Source organism: Lepidochelys kempii, chromosome 18 (genome assembly GCF_965140265.1).
Source record: "Lepidochelys kempii isolate rLepKem1 chromosome 18, rLepKem1.hap2, whole genome shotgun sequence".
Lineage (NCBI taxonomy): Eukaryota > Metazoa > Chordata > Testudines > Cheloniidae > Lepidochelys > Lepidochelys kempii.
Window position 1 is genome coordinate 4,364,307 of NC_133273.1, and position 18,736 is coordinate 4,383,042.

The 18,736-nt window shown below is 51.0% G+C and overlaps 1 protein-coding gene across 4 annotated transcripts in view; it reads left to right on the plus strand.

Annotated features, from left to right (window-relative positions):
• Positions 1-18,736, plus strand: part of CCDC30 (coiled-coil domain containing 30) — a 137,857-nt gene that overhangs the window by 116,295 nt on the left and 2,826 nt on the right. For 3 of the 4 annotated variants that reach the window (XM_073316525.1, XM_073316527.1, XM_073316526.1), the window contains 4 exons: positions 2,738-2,879; positions 4,792-4,928; positions 5,330-5,444; positions 6,844-6,911. In XM_073316525.1, the coding sequence (XP_073172626.1) occupies positions 2,738-2,879; positions 4,792-4,928; positions 5,330-5,444; positions 6,844-6,911 (462 nt within the window). Of the gene's footprint in view, positions 1-2,737; positions 2,880-4,791; positions 4,929-5,329; positions 5,445-6,843; positions 6,912-18,736 lie in introns of those variants that run through there. The other variant, XM_073316528.1, reaches the window with a different exon arrangement.

The following is an 18,736-nucleotide window of genomic DNA, read 5'->3' on the forward strand; positions in this document are numbered from 1 at the left end:
TAGTTACCAAAGCAGCAGGGCCACGGAGGAATGAGGTTGCACCGCAGCTGCACTGTGTGACAGTGGAGTGGCTTATAGCGTAAACTTTGGTCTCCCGTGTAAAATACAGTCAGCACTAAGATCTGCTTTCAGCTGACATCTTCAGACAGAATCAGGTGGAGTAAATGTCCCACTTCTGCAGCTACTTCATTCTGTGTTCTTCCATTCAGGAGCTGAGGGTGGTGCAGGTGACAGGCACCACGTAGTCAGGTGGGGTCTCAGCAGGCGCACACATCACTGGTGCTGCAGGACCTTCACTGGCTGTAGAGCTCTTTAGACATTTTTCATCTAAACCAGAGGTGGGCAAACTACAGCCCGCGGGCCACATCCAGCCCGCGGGACCCTCCTGCCCTGCACCTGAGCTCCTGGTCTGGGAGGCTGTCCCCCAGCCCCTCCCCTGCTGTGCCCCCTCTCCCGCAGCCTCAGCTCACTGTGCCACCGGTGCAATCTGCCCAGCCTGACCCGGTGCTCTGTGCTGCGCAGTGGTGCGACTGGCTCCAGCCAGGCAGCACGGCTGCCTGTCCTGATGCTCTGGGCGGTGCGTCTGCAGTGCTGCCAGCCACCGGTGCTCCAGGCAGCGCGGTAAGGGGGCAGGGAGCAGGAAGGGTTGGCTAGAGGGCAGGGGAGTTTGGGGTGGTGGTCAGGGGGCAGGGGTGTGGATAGGGGGCGGGGCAGTCAGAGGGCAGGGATCGGGGGGTTGAATGGGGGTAGGGGTCCCAGGGGGGCAGTCAGGAAAGAGAGTGGGGGTTGGATGGGGCGGCAGGGGGCAGTCAGGGAGAAGGGGTGGTTGGATGGGGCAAGGGTCCCGGGGGACAGGGGACCGTCAGGAATGAGAGGAGGGGTTGGATGGTGTGGCGGGGGGCAGTCAGGGGCGGGAGGTCCGGGGGGCCATCAGGGGACAGGGTGGGATGGATGGGGCAGGGGTCCTGGGGTGGGCTGTCAGGGAACCTGGGGGTCAGATAGGGGGCGGGGGCCAGGCCAAGCCTGGTTCTTTGGGGAGGCACAGCCTCCCTTAACTGGCCCTCCATACAATTTCAGAAACCCGATGTGCCCCTCAGGCCAAAAAGTTTGCCCCCCCCAATCTAAACGTTTTTTGACGGAAAAGGCCTTTACAATCAGATTTGAATCAGACTCACAAAACATTCCAGTTTCAAACAAGTTCACAATATTGGAGATATTTGATTTTGGTTGAAATTTTTTGATTTTTTTGAAAAACTTTTTGAAACAAAAATTTTGAATTGTTTCCAAAATGTCGGGTTTTTTTCGGCGGGAACAAATGCACTTCTGTCATGTTTTTACTCCTTCCCCTGTTTCTTCCTGAGCATCTGCAATTGTCTGCCTGATGGTTTCCAGGTGGAGTTGAACGTACTAGTTTTGACCTATACAGCCTACACTACACTGGCTTGTGTCCTGCTTTCCTGAGAGATGCCTCTCTGGGCCACCCTGCCACGGCTGTTCTCAGCAGAGACCCCGCTGGCATTAAAGAGAGAGAGTTACCAGTACGCCGTTCTCCAAGAGGCAATCTGCTTTGCCTCATTACATCCAAAATGGCCTAATTCCCCTGCAAAAGCCCATCTACTTGACAGGGCATTTGGGGAAGTGTGGGATGGGGGATGTTCTGCTGATTTGATTTCTTGGCTGTAAGCTGATTTACTGTATTGTGTTGTGATGTTGGGTGGTTATTTTCCAGCAGCTGGTTGTCAGGGCACTTACAGTCTGTATGTGGGCATGTTTCTGGAGTTCAGTCTGCACCAATAAGTGAATAAATTGATGAAGATTTTAAGCAGCAAGGAAGGAGAAGCTCTGACTGATTATCCTGGGAATGGAGGGGTGAATGCAGAGCGCAGAGTTCACTGCCGCATTACCCCAGTGTTCTGCCAGTGTCACTCCACAGGTTTCAGGGATTGTAAGTAAGACCAAGGTCGCATAAGGAGGAACTGAGCCTGGCATCTTCAGAACCAAAGCTGGGAAAGGGGAGATCGAAGTGGTTGAAGGTTCATTCCAGGTTTATTAAAACTAGACAGGGTGGGATTTCTGTTTCTCCTAGTCTCCTGGGGAAGGATTGGATAGGACCCTTCTAGGAGCCAACTTGTGGAAAGCGTGGGCCCTGCTTCAGAAACTGGTTTCTGATTGGTTGAAGTAGTAGCTTATTTAAAAACAAACAAAAACCAAGATGGGCAGACCCAGACGTTAGGTAGAGAGACAAGGGCCTTGTTACTGTGGTTTGTGATTTTGGATTCGTGGTCAATAGGAAGATGAAAAGTTTGTGGGCTCATCTCTCAACAATCATGCACCCCACCTTAGGGTGCGGTTCCCGAGGCCAGCAGGCTTCTGTCTGTGCTAACAGAGATCATAGGGCTCTGAACTGGGCCCAGAGGTTGGTACCGTTTCTGGGGCACATTCAAAGGCTGGCTTTTTTTACCAGAATGGGGGAACTTGGAACCATTTCAGAGAAACGACAGTATCAGTCAGTTAGGCTGGTCACTCAGTATTTGGACTGGCTACATTGACCCCACAGCAGATCCACTGGCTGTATTGTTCTGCCTGGGTACTATTCTTCTTCCTCTCACCCCTCCCAGGATTGTACAGATTCCATGTGGCAATCTGAGCAAGTGCTAGGCATCTAGTGTATTGTTCTTCGTGTAAAAAAGCAGTCAAGCATTTTAATAGGCTGCTATTTACACATCTACCTTCTCAGGAAACACAATGAGCGGCAACTCCGCCATAAAGCCAAGCTCCGCAGAGCCAAGGAGACATTTGTTCATGAAGTGAAGCAAAGAGATGTGAGGATTAAACAGCTTGAAAGTGAAATTGTGCTGTCCAGGAGCCAGACGGGAAAGGTGAGGAAGCAGATGACAGAGATTTCCACTGTGGGGCCGCTGCTCCAGGAGGGTCCCAAAACGGAAGCTGCCCTAGCAGGGTCACTGGCATGCATGCCTTAGGAACTTTGCATGGCCCAACTGTTCGGATGGAGGCTTAGCTCATGTCAGGCATTGTGCTCATGTGCGGTTCAGGAATCTGGGAGCCAGCATGGGCAGCTAAGAGGTCAGCAGAGCCCATACTATATAAACCTCTGTGAATAACTTGCCCCCCCAAACTAGACATAGGCTCCAGTCCTCACCGAGGCAAACAGGTTCACACAAAGGGATTGTCTAGACCAAGCTTGTTCGGCGTTATGATGAGCCCACAAAAGGACAGTGTTTGGGAAGCGAAGTCACCTCGTGTTTGAACCACCCAGCCCAGTGCTTAACTTGTAATGAAATAGGTGCCAGGGTTCAAGCAATTTCTTTACATCCATAACCGACATGGCAGGCCCAGAGGTGCCGGGACTATGACCTGCCAAGCCGAGAGGTGCCAGGGGCACAAATTAAGCCCTGCTCCTGCCTTCCAAGCTTTTTGCTGCTGCATTTGCCTCAAACTTTCCAGAAAAGCGCTACGCAGGCATACAATCCAACACGAAACGTCAGACAGATCGGTTCAGTGTGGATAAAGTCGGGGAGGTGAAAATCAGGCTAATCAAGCTATGCTTGTGTAAGCCTGAGCAATGGAGAGAGACAAGCATATCTCAGTGCTTAGGAGACAGAGGCTTCCTGGGTACCATAGATCAGTGGTTCCCTGTCTGGTTTTGGAGGAGCCCCAGTCAGTGGCTTGGCAGGTTGGTGACCCCTACCGTATCATGCCATACCCTAATACAGTTGTCATCATCTTGCTTTCTTTCCACCGTTTTTCTCCATCTTTTCTGTCTCTATTCTCCTTTTATTCTTTTTTTGTGCTTTAGAATTCTTCCCCATTGCCCATTTCCCCAGCAGGCCAAGTGCGGCTTGAGAGGGCTCAGGGCTCATTTGGGCAGGGCTGCATGCACTCTTTCAGTTGAGTATAGTGCCGCAAGAGCAGAGCATCAGCCAAAGCTTGCAGCCCCATGCACAGCTGAGCACATGAGGGGCTGCTGAAGTAGTAGGGGTGAGTGATGTCTAAGGATTGTTTTAGTGAGGTGGGACAGATGTAGGCTGAGCAGCTTTCTCTTCCCACTCCTACCTGCTCCTCTGGGGTGCCTCTTGTGCCTTCAGTTAGCCTGAGGTGCCCACCTTAGGAAACATACCTCAGATGAGGTTCCATTTACAAATTCTCTTAACATACAGGTCACCCTAGTTTCTGGTGTTCCTGTCTCCACTGAGCACATTGCGGTTGCACCAGGAACAGATTTGGCCTGTCGCATTAACTGATGTATTTTGTGTATTAGAAATCCTTTATTTTAAGGAAATGCAATTCCCTATTATTTAACAAACCCAAACTGCCCATGTGCAGAGAACCCTTCTCTTGCGGTGGGCCTACCAGAGGAGGGCAGTGGTGATTTTACTGTGACTGGTGCTGCCCAGTAACTCACTGTTGCCTGGCCACAGTAGAAGTTCCTGGAATACCCAGTATTACTTACTGAGACTGAGGTTTTCTGAATTAATTTGCCCTTTTCTGCAAAAACACAGGTGCCTTGGGGAGAACTCTATGACTGGGACATGTGTGGGATTGTCTCACGTCTGCTTCTGATGGTGTCAAACATTCTTTCCACCTGTCCATCTGAAATGCCATTGGACAGGTGCAACTACACAGCCCTTTCCAGGCCACATAACATCAAAGACAATACATATTTTATAATCAGACCCTGGATGGTGACCTCCTTTACACAGCACTTCGAGATCTGTGGATGAAAAGTGCTATATCAAAGCTTATTGTTTCATCCTGTTTTCTTAACCACAGGAACATGCATTGATCAGACAGATCACCACGGAGAATGAGAATTTGCTCCAAGAGAAAAGAGAACTCTTACAGCAGCTTAATGAACAGGAAGAAATTGGACGGAACAACAAATGGATCATTTCCACAATCCAGAACAGGTAGCCATTAATGCTGTTACAGAGAGCGCTCCTGGGCCAGAGTTCAAAGTTAGCCCTTTTCTCCCATTCTGTGCAGCGTCACTCCAATGAAATCCTCGTTCTGTGCATGGATACAACTAGGGTAGCGCAGTGATGAGGCAGGCAGCTGCTCTTCATGCCTAAAGGATGTACTCAGGCCACTACACGGGAATAGCTGCTTTGAAATGGCCCTGCCTCTGCTGCTGCATGGAACGTGACTCGGTGTAAAACTGCAGGGGCAATATGTTTGAAGGGTTTAAAGGGTTGTTTGAGTTTCTCAGCAGAGAGATTGAGAGGAAATGCCCCTTTGAAAACAGAAAATGGTTAGGGTGAAGATTCATGTGCAGAAAATAAACTGTGCCCTTTCTGTGTGACCTTCTCAGAGTGCAGTTCCTGGATGAAGAAAACAAGCGACTCCAGGAAAGCACCCTGCAGCTTTCCGGTCAGGTTGGCATTCTGGAGCGCACTCTGAGGAACATCCACACCCACAACTTAGAGGTGAGATGTGCTGCTTTTCTCCAAAAATGGGCACATCTGAGGAATTGCTCCCTAGTTCCTACCAATGTACCTCAGCTTTAACCTGGAAGAACCTCTTCTAGACTCCACAGGAATTTTTGGTACATATGTCCGTACAGGACCAGACTTTCAAAAGTGAGTAGTACCCACTGCCAGAAGGGGAGGTGTATTGTTAGTGGCCCAGTTCCCTAGGCATTGGACTGAGTCCCACAAACTCATTTCATAAATGACACCCTCCAGAGATTGGCTGGTAATGTCACTCTTGATTAGCTGAATTGGAGCCAGTGGTCTAGATGTGCAAGGCTTTGTGGTTCATTTCCAGTCTGCTGACACAGCCAGTGCCCATGTCTGTTGTGTTATTAGGCCACCTGTCATCGTGACAAAGGTATCACTTTTTCTTACCTTTGTTCTTTTTTGTTTTTCAGTCATTAAAAATATCCCAGTGACGTGTAAGGTCGGGAACCAGGAAAATTTTTTTAAAAGTGGGTAATTTTAGATATTTTACACAAATGACCCCAAAGTGTCAAACATGGGAGCCTAAATCCCTACCTCGGCATCTGAAGAGGTGTCCTGATTTGCAAAGGTGCTGAGCACTCCCATTTCCCCTTGCATGGACTCAGGACCTCTGAGAATCAAGCCATTTATTTGACTGGGATTTTCAAAGTTTAAATTAAATAGGAATTGAGTGCTTAACTCCCTTAGAGACCTTTGAAAATCACAGCCTAAGGGCCTCAATATATCTGAGCCATGTCTACACTATAGAGCCTATATCAGCATAGCCCCCTAGTGTAGATGCAGAACAGGCTGACAGAAGAGTTTTTCTGCCGACACAGCTACACCACCTCCCCAGACGGTTAGCCCGGTTGACAGAAGTTGGCACAGTAGTGCCTTCATTGGCGGTTTTGCCAGCATAGCTATGTCAGGGCGGGGTGCTCGCAGCCCTGCTGCCCAGAGTGCAGGCAGCATGGCGAGCTGAGGCTGCGGGGGAGGAGGGACAGCAGGGGAGGGACCAGAGGCTAGTCTCCCCAGCCGGAAGCTCAAGGGCCGGGCAGGACGGTCCTGCGGGCCGGATGTGGCCTGCAGGCCGTAGTTTGCCCACCTCTGGCTCATGCCCTTGCATTGAACTGTTGTTGTTAGGAAAAAACCCATCCTATAAATAACATCCCTCACACCCCACCAACACACACACAACATATGTCCCCTTGAGGTGTTTCATCTCTTTGGACTTCTCTGTGTCTGTGATTCCTCGTGTTCTCTCTATAAATGTTATATTAAAACCTTCTTTGTCTCTCTAGTTTGTGAATGACGCACTTGCAAGCATTGATTGCCTAGAGCATCCTTCCTACCTTGGATCTGTTTATTTTTCTGGTTCTCTTTCTAGGACATCAGGAGCATTGGCTTCTCTGAATGCCAGCTGCTAAGTAAGATGTTGCCACGTCCAAGCACAAGGTATTATAAGTAAAACCATACAGGCAGTTTGTCTACTTACTAATAGTGAGACTAGTCAGTGTATGGGGAGAAGAAAGCTGTGAATTGTTGTTTTCCAAACACGTGCTCCACCCTTTCTTTTATTCAGAGATGTGTTTTAGTCATGCTGTGGGGAAAAAACAGTAATAAAACAATTATATAAAAGCACATGGTACACAGAAGTAAAACTCCAGAAATACATTTTCCAGCTCCACATGATTTATGGGTGGTAGTTTAAGTGATAACATAATCGTACAAGACTAAAGATGCACTGTCAGCTACATACACAGTGGAGTTTCAAAATCTTTATCCCTTGGCCCATGCATGCACAGCTCTTTTTAAGAGATACGATAATAGATAATAAAATAATTTGAATGAAACCAGAAGACAGCTGGTCTGTGCCATCTAAGCTCACATTTAAATCACTAAGTGTAATACTGATGGATAACATTCCTCAATTGTTATAGTTTTCTTCGCCAAGCTCAGGAGTACATGGTGCAAATTAATGTCACCGGATTCTGTTGCATCCGATGAAGTGAGCTGTAGCTCACGAAAGCTTATGCTCAAATAAATTGGTTAGTCTCTAAGGTGCCACAAGTCCTCCTTTTCTTTTTGTGAATACAGACTAACACGGCTGCTACTCTGAAACCAGTTATTTCACTGTTACTCTTGTGCCCCACAGGTGGTGCTAAAACTTAGGGTTCTTCTTCGAGTGCTTGCTCATATCAATTCCAATTAGGTGTGAGTGCGCTGTGTGCTTGGCCATTGGAGAATTCTTTACCCTAGCAACATCTGGTGGGTTAGCTGTGGAGCCCCCTGGAGTGGCACCTTCATGGCGCTCGATATATACTCCAGCCGACCCAGTGCCTCCTCAGTTCCTTCTTACTGCCCATGACAGTCATTGGAACTGTGGAGTCCTGCTTCACTGCTCTCCACTCTCCCTAGCATATACCTCATAGTTTAGTTAATAGTTATAGTTAGATAGTTATAGTTGTTAGTGTTAGTGGGGTTGGGGGGTCCCTGATTTTTCTCTTGGGCTCATGCCCAAGGCTCCGGGATTTAAGCCCTGCGGTTCCTGCTCTAATCCCATGCCAATGGGCGACCCCCATGAAGTGTCTGGGGGAGTCTCATCAAGCAGAGAAGTGCAGGATCTGTGAAGGGTTTAGTCCCTGGACTAAGAAGGAGCGGGACTTTTGTTTAAAGCAGCTCTTCATGGAGGCGGCTCTTAGCCCTCAGCCTCCTGTGGTGCTCCAAGATCCGGCACTGAGCACCTCGGTGTGCAGCGCCCTGGCGGTAGCGGTAGGACTTGCACTGCGGTTGGACTCTGACAGAGACCTGCGGCACCAACGCTCCCCGGCACCGCAACCAACATCATCGGCCCAGCCGATGCTCCCATTCTCCTGGCCAGAAGCGGCACCGGAAGCTGGAAGAGGCTGACCCACCTCTAGCTTCCCTGGAACCACCTGCGGAGACGCATCCCGCAGGGGAGCATCTAGGGGCACAATCTACGGCTTCGGCACCATTGACTCCGGCCCCCAGGGGAGAACCGTTGAGTCCGGTGCCCCTGGCGTGGTTGAGGTCCAGTTGCCGTCCACCCCGGATACCTTTGCGGCTGCAAGGGATCTTATTGCCATGAAGGCATCGGCATCCCCTCAGCCTCATGCCAAGGCACCGGTGCCTTTACGTGCGGCACCATCCCGGGGCAAGCTGGCCCTAATCCACCCCTCAGCACCGTTGGTCAAGCCGCGGCACCAATCCCGTTCTTGGCACTTTTCCCGCTCCCGACGCCACTCACAGTCCCGGCACCACTTTCCCTTGCAGCGCCGGTTGTACCTGCAGCACCGCTCCGACTCCTGGCACCGGTCCCGGTCACGCCACCGGTCTGCCCGCTGGCTGCCATCCAGGAGCAGATCCCGGACCCGAGACTGCTCTCGACGCCGGTCATCATCTTGGCCCAGGTCCAGATCCAGGTGCCGTTCCAGATACCGGTCCAGGTCCCGGCATTGCCCCCCAGCGTTGTGACACCACTCCCAATCGCCTCATCAGCGTGCCTCGGCGCAGATCCGCTCAGCACCACCATGGCCCTCACATTCCACTTCTCATTCTTCGGGATCAGAGGCGGGGTCACGTTTCTCGGAATGCCGCCATTTGGACCGTAGCCACCTGGAGTCAGGGGCTGGGCATTGGCAGGAGCAGGGTCTCGCTCAAGGGCCCACTCAATGCCTATTCTGGACACTCTGGGTGTACCACCAGGCCCAGGGTGCTCCTTCTGGGCTTCTCGATCAGCCCCATCCGAGCCACGAGTGCCAGAGGCTACTGCCAGGGGGCATGGAGACTGTGGTAGCTTCTCTCCCCGCTTCAGGACCTCCTCCGACACCAGTTCCTGGTCCGGGCACTGAGGTCGCTGACACAGGACAGCTGGGCCCAGCTCCGCAAGAGGCCCTAGATGACCCTCTTCTCCCCCGTGGCCGCCTCCTCCTCCTCCCCGACGAGGCGGTGGCAGGCACTGCAGTCTCGGGTCCCCCTCCGATAGACCTCCATGCCCACCAAGACCTCCTGCACAGGGTGGCACAGAATATGAACCTGCAGGCGGAGGAGGTGGTAGAGGTGGAGGACCCTGCGGTAGATATTCCGTCTGCCGAAGCTCCATCAAGGGTGGCCCTACCCCTTATTCGGACCACCCAAACCACCGCCAGAACACTCTGGCAAACTCCTGCATCCATTCCCCCAACCGCTAAGGGAGTGGAGCGGAAATACTTTGTCCCAGTGGCGTAGCTGGGGGGAGCGGGACAGTGGCCGCTCCCCCTCTGAGCGCAAGTGGCGCCTCGTCAATGTCTTGGTGCCTTTTAAATTTCCCCCTGCGGAGGGAGCAGGGGGAGCGACCCAGAGAAAAGGCACCACCCGCTGCGGTGCGTTTACTCCCCCGGCGGCCACCCCCACTCGCTCCAGGCGTCTTCGGCAGCACTGAAGGCCCCGCCGCCGAAGACCCGGAGCGCCGCCAGGGGAGTAAACGCGCCCCGTGGCACCCTTTTCTCTGGGTCACTCCCCCTGCTCCCTCCGCCTGGCTGTGCGGCTGCTTTGTCCCCTCGAAGGGATAGGATTATCTGTTCACACACCCACAGCCCGCTTCGCTTGGGGTGGCATCAGTGAACGAAAAAGAATGGCATGGCCAGCAGCCCCAATCAAAGGATGCTAAGCTCCTTGATTTGTTTGGGCGCAAAGTTTATTCCTCGGGGAGACTTCAGCTCAGGATCGCTAATCAGCAGGCGCTCCTGAGCCGTTACAATTTTAACTCCTGGAACTCTGTGCTGAAGTTTAAGGAGTTAGTACCTCCTGAGTCCAGAGAGGAGTTTGAGGCTTTAGTGGAAGAGGGCAAAACAGTGGCACGGACCTCGTTGGAGGCCTCGCTGGACGCTGCTGACTCCACCGCATGTACTTTGTCCTTAGGGATCGCAGTGAGGCCTATCTCCGGGCTGCAAGCCTCCGGCCTGCCACCGGAACTTCAGCAAACACTGCAGGACCTCCCCTTTGATGGAGAGGGCCTGTTTTTGGAAAAGACAGATTCAAGGCACAAAGCCTTAAGGACTCAAGGGCGATAATGAAGTCCCTGGGCATGCGCACACCTGCTACCCAGCGGAAATCCTTCAAACCCCAGCAGCCGCAACAAGGCTCCTATCCTCTTCCTTGGCCGAGGCAGGATTTCTATAGGAGGCAGGGGTGTTATGACAGAAGGAAGCCCTCCAACCACCAGTCTGGACAAGGCCAGGGCCCGTCCAAGCCCTCATCGGGCTCAAAACAGGCCTTTTGAAGAGACACCCGAGGACGATGTATTGGACCTCGTTCAGGATCCTACCCCACCTTTCTTGAATCGTTTATCCTGTTTCCACAGTGCTTGGTCTCACATAACCACAGACCACTGGGTCCTCTGCACGGTCGAAGGGGGATACTCTCTCCAATTTTCTTCCTCCCCACCCTCCTTCCCCATCCCTCGTCAGGGACCCTTCTCATGAGCAACTCCTTATTCAGAAGGTTCAGACGCTCCTCGCCATTGGGGCGATCAAGGAGGTTCCGTGGGAGCTAAGGGGCAGGGGGTTCTACTCCCGATATTTCCTAATCCCCAAGGCAAAGGGCAGGCTTTGGCCCATTGTGGACCTGCGTGGACTCAACAAGTTCATGGTAAAGTTGAAGTTCCGCATGGTCTCCTTGGGCACCATTATACCTTCCCTGGATCCTGGAGACTGGTACGCCACCCTTGACATGAAGGATGTGTATTTCCACATAGCGATTCATCCAACAGACAGACACTCCCTCCACTTTGTGGTCAACTGTGAACGCTATCAGTTCATGGCCCTCCCCTTTGGTCTCCCCCCACCCCCTCCACCCCCCCGAGTGTTCACTAAATGTATGGCAGTCGAGGCGGCCTTCCTTGGTCGACGGCAGATGCAGGTATACCTTTACCTCGACGACTGGCTTATCCAGGGGCTCATCAGAGAACAGGTGCAGTCCTACTTCCGCTTGGTCCCAGACACGTTTAGTCGGTTACGCCTCCTTCTCAAAGTGGCAACCCAATCGGGGCGGTTCTGTACTCCATGCAAACATGAGCCGGCAGTTGGAAGCTGTGAGCTTCTAAACAGGGTTTGAAATCTAGAAGCCTCTGTTCATTGGCTGAGCCTTAGTCAGGGGGCGGGGCTATCAAGGAGGCCAGGGCTTTATAAAGCAGTGAGCAAGCGACCAGGGAGCTTTGCAAACGGGGGCCACTAACGGAGTTTCGAGAGGGAGTTGGGAAGGGTGCAAGGTACATTTGCCATTCTTTAAAACCTTTAAACTATAATCAAAACTTCTTGATTTAAACAAAAACCCTATCATTAACCTAGGTAACGGTAGGAGAAAATGCAGGCAGAAGCCCAGCAGCCGAGTGGGGGATATCCTGTTTATTGCGCTCAGTGTAGCATGTATGATTACCTGCCCTGTGGGCGGGTGGCGTATGTGTGCATTCGGTGCAAGGAGCTCCTGGCCCTCAGAGACTGTGTACGGGCTTTGGAGGCCAGGGTGGCAGAACTGGAGGAGCTAAGGGAGGCAGAGAGGTGTGTTGATGAGGCTTTCCAGGACACTGTAGATTTGTCCCACCTCTGGTCAGACAGCCCCTGCGCTGTTAAGGAGGATGAAAGGCCCAGAGGAGAGCAGTGTGACGGGGTTGGGGCTCACCACCATAGCGCCTCTTGTTGGTAACTCTGGGAATTAGCTCAGTCCATGTGGAGCGCCCTCCGCTAGTGGTGTCCCGTCCATCTCTCGCCCTCTGTTGGCGTCTGGACCCGCGTTGCTCCCTTCTCGCGGCGTCCTCTTCAGGACACTGCCCTCCGGCAGTGCCCCCTAGTCCACCTTCACCCCCTTCCAGGGGGGGTTAACAGCAGTCTTTCTGCTTCGCCCCAGCCACAGTGGCCAACCACACCCACAAAGTCTAACCCCCTTCTGTCAGGGGTCGGGTGCAGTCCGCTATGGCCACTTCTAACGGCCGGGTGTAATACAAGGGGGAAGGGGGGGGACCCAGGCCCACCCCCTACTCTGGGTCCCGGCCCAGGGACCCTCTGGCAGCAGCCTCCCTGCCCTCCTTCGCTTCCCTTTGGCCCCTTTGCACCTTGTGGGTCCTTCTATCAGGGCCTGCAGCCTGGCAGGTACCAGGCTGGAGTTCCCTTCTGCTCCCTCGAGCCTCCCCAGCACTGCGGTGTCCCAGGTGCTGGTCTCCTCGCTCAGGAGACAAACCTTCCCCTTTGAAGGTCTGGGAGAGACTGACTGCGTCTTGCCTGGGCAGCCTTTATATAGGGCCTAGCCTGGCCCTGATTGACTGCCTCCTGCTCAGCCCTGATTGGCTCTCTAACAGGCCCTCCCTGATTGGCTGCCGCGGTGCGCAGCCGGTCTAGCCTGCTGTAGCCCAATCTGGCATGGGAATGCGGCCGCCGCCCCATTACAAGCAGTCAACCGAAACAGAGAGAAACTTTCCCATAGTTGGGACCCTCCTTCCAGATGATGCTGGGGTATCCTCTCGCACTGAGGTTACCTCTCCGGGCGAGGGAACTCCAGTCATTAGGAAAAGGCAGGTGTTAGTAATGGGAGAGTCGATCATTAGAAACATAGATAGCTGGGTTTGTGATGACAGGGAGAACCGTATGGTGACTTGCCTGCCTGGTGTGAAGGTTGCGGATCTCTCGAGGCATCTAGATAGACTTATGTGTAATGCTGGGGAGGAGCCAGGGGTCGTGGTACATGTAGGTACCAATGACATAGGGAAGGGTAGGAGAGACGTCCTGGAGGTCAAATTTAGGCTGCTAGGAAAGAGACTGAAATCCAGGACCTCCATGGTGGCATTCTCAGAAATGCTTCCAGTTCCAGGCGCAGGGCCAGGTGGGCAGGCAGAGCTTCAGAGTCTCAATGCGTGGATGAGACGATGGTGTAGCGAGGAGGGGTTTAGATTTGTTAGGAACTGAGGAAATTTTGGGGTTAGGGGCAGCCTATACAGGAAGGATCCAGGCTGCTGGCACTAAACATTAAAAAGGTTGCAGAGCAGTTTTTAAACTAAGAGATGAGGAAAGCCGATCGCTGCAGAGGCACACCTGGATCGGACAGAGACTTCTCTTAGAGGAGAGTCTAGTGATAGAGATTCTCCAGGTTTTAGTCAGGAAGAGAGGAGGAAAGAGGACAAAATATGGGCCAGATCAGACGAGAAACATTCACATGAAGAATCTGACACATCAGAAAAGGGCAGACAAATAAACCGTGACAAGTTTTTAAAGTGCTTGTACACAAATGCTAGAAGTCTAAATAATAAGATGGGTGAACTAGAGTGCCTCGTGTTAAAGGAGGATATTGACATAATAGGCATCACAGAAACCTGGTGGAGTGAGGACAATCAATGGGGCACAATCATTCCAGGGAACAAAATATATTGGAAGGACAGAACAGGTCGTACGTGGGGGGCGAGGAGTGGCACTATAGGTGAAAGAAAATGTAGAATCAAAAGAAATAAAAATCTTAAATGAATCCACATGTTCCACAGAATCTCTATGGATCGTAATTCCATGCTCTAATAAGAATGTAACAGTAGGGATCTATTATCGACCACCTGCCCAGGACAGTGATAGTGACGATGAAATGCTAAGGGAGCAGCTGGTACAGGAATCCACAAGGGGAGAGGCAACTCTCGATCTAGTCCAAAGTAGAGCGCAGGATCTGGTCCAAGAGGTAACTATAACAGGACCGCTTGGAAATAGTGACCATAATATAATAACATTTAACATTCCTGTGGTGGGAAGAACACCTCAACAGCCCAACACTATGGTATTTAATTTCAGAAAGGGGAACTATGCAAAAATGAGGAGCTTAGTTAAACAGAAATTAAAAGGTACAGTGACTAGAGTGAAATCCCTGCAAGCTGCATGGACACTTTTCAAAGACACCATAATAGAGGCCCAACTTAAATGTATACCCCAAATTAAAAAACACAGTAAAAGAACTAAAAAAGAGCCACCGTGGCTTAACAACCATGTAAAAGAAGCAGTGAGAGATAAAAAGTAATCTTTTAAAAAGTGGAAGTCAAATCCTAGTGAGGTAAATAGAAAGGAGCAAAAACACTGCCAAATAAAAGGTAAAAATGTAATAAGAAAAGCCAAAAAGGAGTTTGAAGAACAACTAGCCAAAAACTCAAAAGGTAATAACAAAATGTTTTTTAAGTATATCAGAAGCAGGAAGCCTGCTAAACAACCAGTGAGGCCCCTGGACGATCGCGATACAAAAGGAGCACCTAAAGACGAAAAAGTCATTGCAGAGAAACTAAATTAATTCTTTGCTTCAGTCTTCACAGCTGAAGATGTTAGGGAGATTCCCAAACCTGAGCCGTCTTTTGTAGGTGACAAATCTGAGGAATTGTCACAGATCGAAGTGTCACCAGAGGAGGTTTTGGAATTAATTGAGAAACTTAACAGTAGCAAGTCACCAGGACCAGATGGCATTCACCCAAGAGTTCTGAAAGAACTCAGATGTGAAAATGAGGAACAATTAATGATGGTTTGTAACCTGTCCTTTAAATCAGCTTCTGTACCCAATGCCTGGAAGATAGCTAATGTAACATTTAAGAAGGGCTCTAGGGGTGATCCTAGCAATTACAGACCAGTAAGTCTAACGTCAGTACCGGGCAAATTAGTTGAAACAATAGTAAAGAATAAAATTGTCAGACACATAGAAGAACATAAATTGTTGTGCAAAAGTCAACATGGTTTCTGTAAAGGGAGATCATGTCTTACTAATCGATTAGAGTTCTTTGAGGGGGTCAATAAACATGTGGACGAGGGGGATCCAGTGGACATAGTGTACTTAGATTTCCAGAAAGCCTTTGACAAGGTCCCTCACCAAAGGCTCTTACGTGAATTAAGTTGTCATAGGATAAGAGGGAAGATCCTTTCATGGCTTGACAACTGGTTAAAAGACAGGGAACAAAGGGTAGGAATAAATGGTAAATTTTCAGAATGGAGAGGGGTAACTAGTGGTGTTCCCCAAGGGTCAGTCCTAGGACCAATCCTATTCAACCTATTCATAAATGATCTGGAGAAAGGGGTAAACAGTGAGGTGGCATTTGCAGTTGATACTAAACTGCTCAAGATAGTTAAGACCAAAGCAGACTGTGAAAAACTTCAAAAAGATATCTCAAAACTAGGTGATTGGGCGACAAAAAGGCAAATGAAATTTAATGTTGATAAATGTAAAGTAATGCACATTGGAAAAAATAACCCCAATTATACATACAATATGATGGGGGCTAATTTAGCTTCAACTAATCAGGAGAAAGTTCTTGGATTCATCGTAGATAGTTCTCTGAAGACATCCACGCAGTGTGCAGCAGCAGTCAAAAAAGCAAACGGGATGTTAGGAATCTTTAAAAAAGGGATAGAGAATAAGACAGAGAATATCTTATTGCCCTTATATAAATCCATGGTATGCCCACATCTTGAATAGTGCATACAGATGTGGTCCCCTCATCTCAAAAAAGATATACTGGCATTAGAAAAGGTTCAGAAAAGGGCAACTAAAATGATTAGGGGTTTGGAACAGGTCCCATATGAGGAGAGATTAAAGAGGCTAGGACTTTTCAGCTTGGAAAAGAGGAGACTAAGGGGGGATATGATAGAGGTATATAAAATCATGAGTGGTGTGGAGAAAGGGAATAAGGAAAAGTTATTTATGTGTTCCCATAATTTAAGAAGTAGGAGCCATAAAATGAAATTAATGGCTCACGAAAGCTCATGCTCAAATAAATTGGTTAGTCTCTAAGGTGCCACAAGTACTCCTTTTCTTTTTACAAATAAAAGGAAGTTCTTCTTCACTCAGCGCACAGTCAACCTGTGGAACTCCTTGACTGAGGAGATTGTGAAGGCTACGAATATAACAGGATTTAAAAGAGAACTGGATAAATTCATGAATGTTAATTCCATTAATGGCTATTAGCCAGGATGGGTAAGGAATGGTGTCCCTCGCCTCTGTTTGTCAGAGGGTGGAGATGGATGGCAGGAGAGAGATCACTAGATCATTACCTGTTAGGTTCACTCCCTCTGGGGCACCTGGGATTGGCCACTGTCAGTAGACAGGATGCTGGGCTGGATGGACCTTTGGTCTGACCCAATGTGGCCGTTCTTATATTCTTATGTTCCTGCCGGACGCTCGTTTCCAGGCTATAGTGGCCCTTGTCCGGAGCCTTCAGAGCTTCCCAACCTCATCGGCAAGAAGGTGCTTGAGTCTTCTCGGACACATGACTTCCTGCACATACATGACTAGGCATGCCAGACTTCAACTCCGCCCATTACAAGCCAGGCTGGCATCAGTCTATCGCCCAGGTCGAGAGAGCCTGAACTTGGTGGCCACCGTCCCAGAGCGGATCCTGGCCTCCCTCCACTGGGGGCTGGATCCCCTGGTGATATGCAAAGGAGTCCCTTTTCACAGCCCACAGCCCTCCTTGTCCCTTATCATGGATGCGTCACCCTGGGATGGGGTGCCCACCTTGGGGACATTCAGAAGCAGGGCCTATGGTCCCCTTCCGTGCTCTCCCTTCATATCAACGTACAGGAACTGATGGCGGTACGCCTTGCCTGACAAGCCTTCCAGGAGCGGCTGCTCAGTCCTTGTGTGGCGGTCCTCACAGACAGCACCATGGCCATGTTCTACATCAACAAACAAGGGGGGGGCCCGTTCCTCCCCCCTCTCTCAGGAGGCAGTTCGACTGTGGGAATTCTGCATAGCCCACTCCATTCACCTGGTGGCGTCCTTTCTCCCTGGGGTCCAGAACACGCTGGCGGCCCACCTAAGCAGGTCCTTCCGCTCCCACGAGTGGTCACTCCGACCAGATGTCATCCTCCCCATCTTCCAAAGGTGAGGGTTTCCCCAGGTCAACCTGTTCGCCTCCCGCAGCAATCGGAAATGCCTGGCTTTCTGCTCCCTCCAAGGCCGTTCCCCGGGCTCTCTCACAGATGCCTTCTTGCTCCTGTGGATGGGTTGACTATTTTACACCTTTCCCCCGTTCCCCCTTGTGCACAGGGTCTTGCTCAAAGTGCACAGGGACAGGGCGCGAGTGATTCTGGTGGCTCCGGCGTGGCCCAGACAGCTCTGGTTCACTGTGCTATTGGAGCTCTCTGTGGATGCTCCAGTCCCATTGCCTCTTCTTCCCGACCGATTACTCCGGATCACAGTCGCCTCTGCCATCCCGACCTGCGATCTCTCCACCTCACGGCATGGATGCTGCTTGGCTGAACCCTTCAGAATGTGTCTGTTCAGATTCGGTACAGCCCGTGCTGATGGGCAGCAGGAAGCCCTCCACTCAGGTCACATGTACGGCTAAGTGGAAGCGGTTTTTGTGCTGGTGCGCTCAGTGCAACACCCCCCTCTCCAGGCGTCCGTGCCGCTCATTGTGGAGCATCTCCTGAGCCTAAAACAGCAGGGCCTGGCGGCATCCTCTGTCAGAGGTCACCTTGTGGCCATCTCGGCTTTTCACCCAGGCACAAATGGTCGCTCAGTCTTCGCCAATCCCATGGTTGGCAGGTTCCTCAAGGGCCTGGACCGTCTCTACCCACAGGTTCGACAGCCAGTCCCCACATGGGACCTTAACCTGGTCCTCTCCCAACTCATGGGGCCCCCGTTTGACCCACTGGCCAGCTGCTCCCTCCTCTGCCTCTCCTGGAAAATGGCTTTCCATGTCGCTATCACGTCGGCACAGCGTGTCTCTGAGCTCAGAGCCCTTACCTTGGAACCACCCTACACAATCTTCCATGAAGATAAAGTGCAGCTTCGGCCCCACCCAGCCTTTCTTCCCAAGGTGGTATCTGCCTTCCATATTAGCCAGGACATTTTTCTTCCAGTTTTTTATCCAAACCTGTATGCCAGTCACCAGGAACAGCGGCTGCACTCCCTCGATGTCCATAGGGCCCTTGCCTCCTACATCGTGTGTACGAAGCAGTTCAGGAACTTGACATAGCTCTTTGCTGAGGTGGCGGACCAGATCAAAGGCCTCCTGGTCTCCTCTCAGTGGATCTCTTCATAGATCATGTCTTCATCTGCGCTTGCCCTCATCAGTGGCTTTTCTGGTCCAGGTGCCGATCCAGGAGATCTGCAGAGCCACAACTTGTTCCTCGGTACACACTTTTGCTTCGCACTATGCTATCATCCGACACACAAGAGATGATGCGGCGTTTGGTAGAGTGGTCCTACAATTCAGGTTGCTCTACTCCGACCCCACCGCCTAGGTAAGGCTTGGGAGTCACCTAATTGGAATC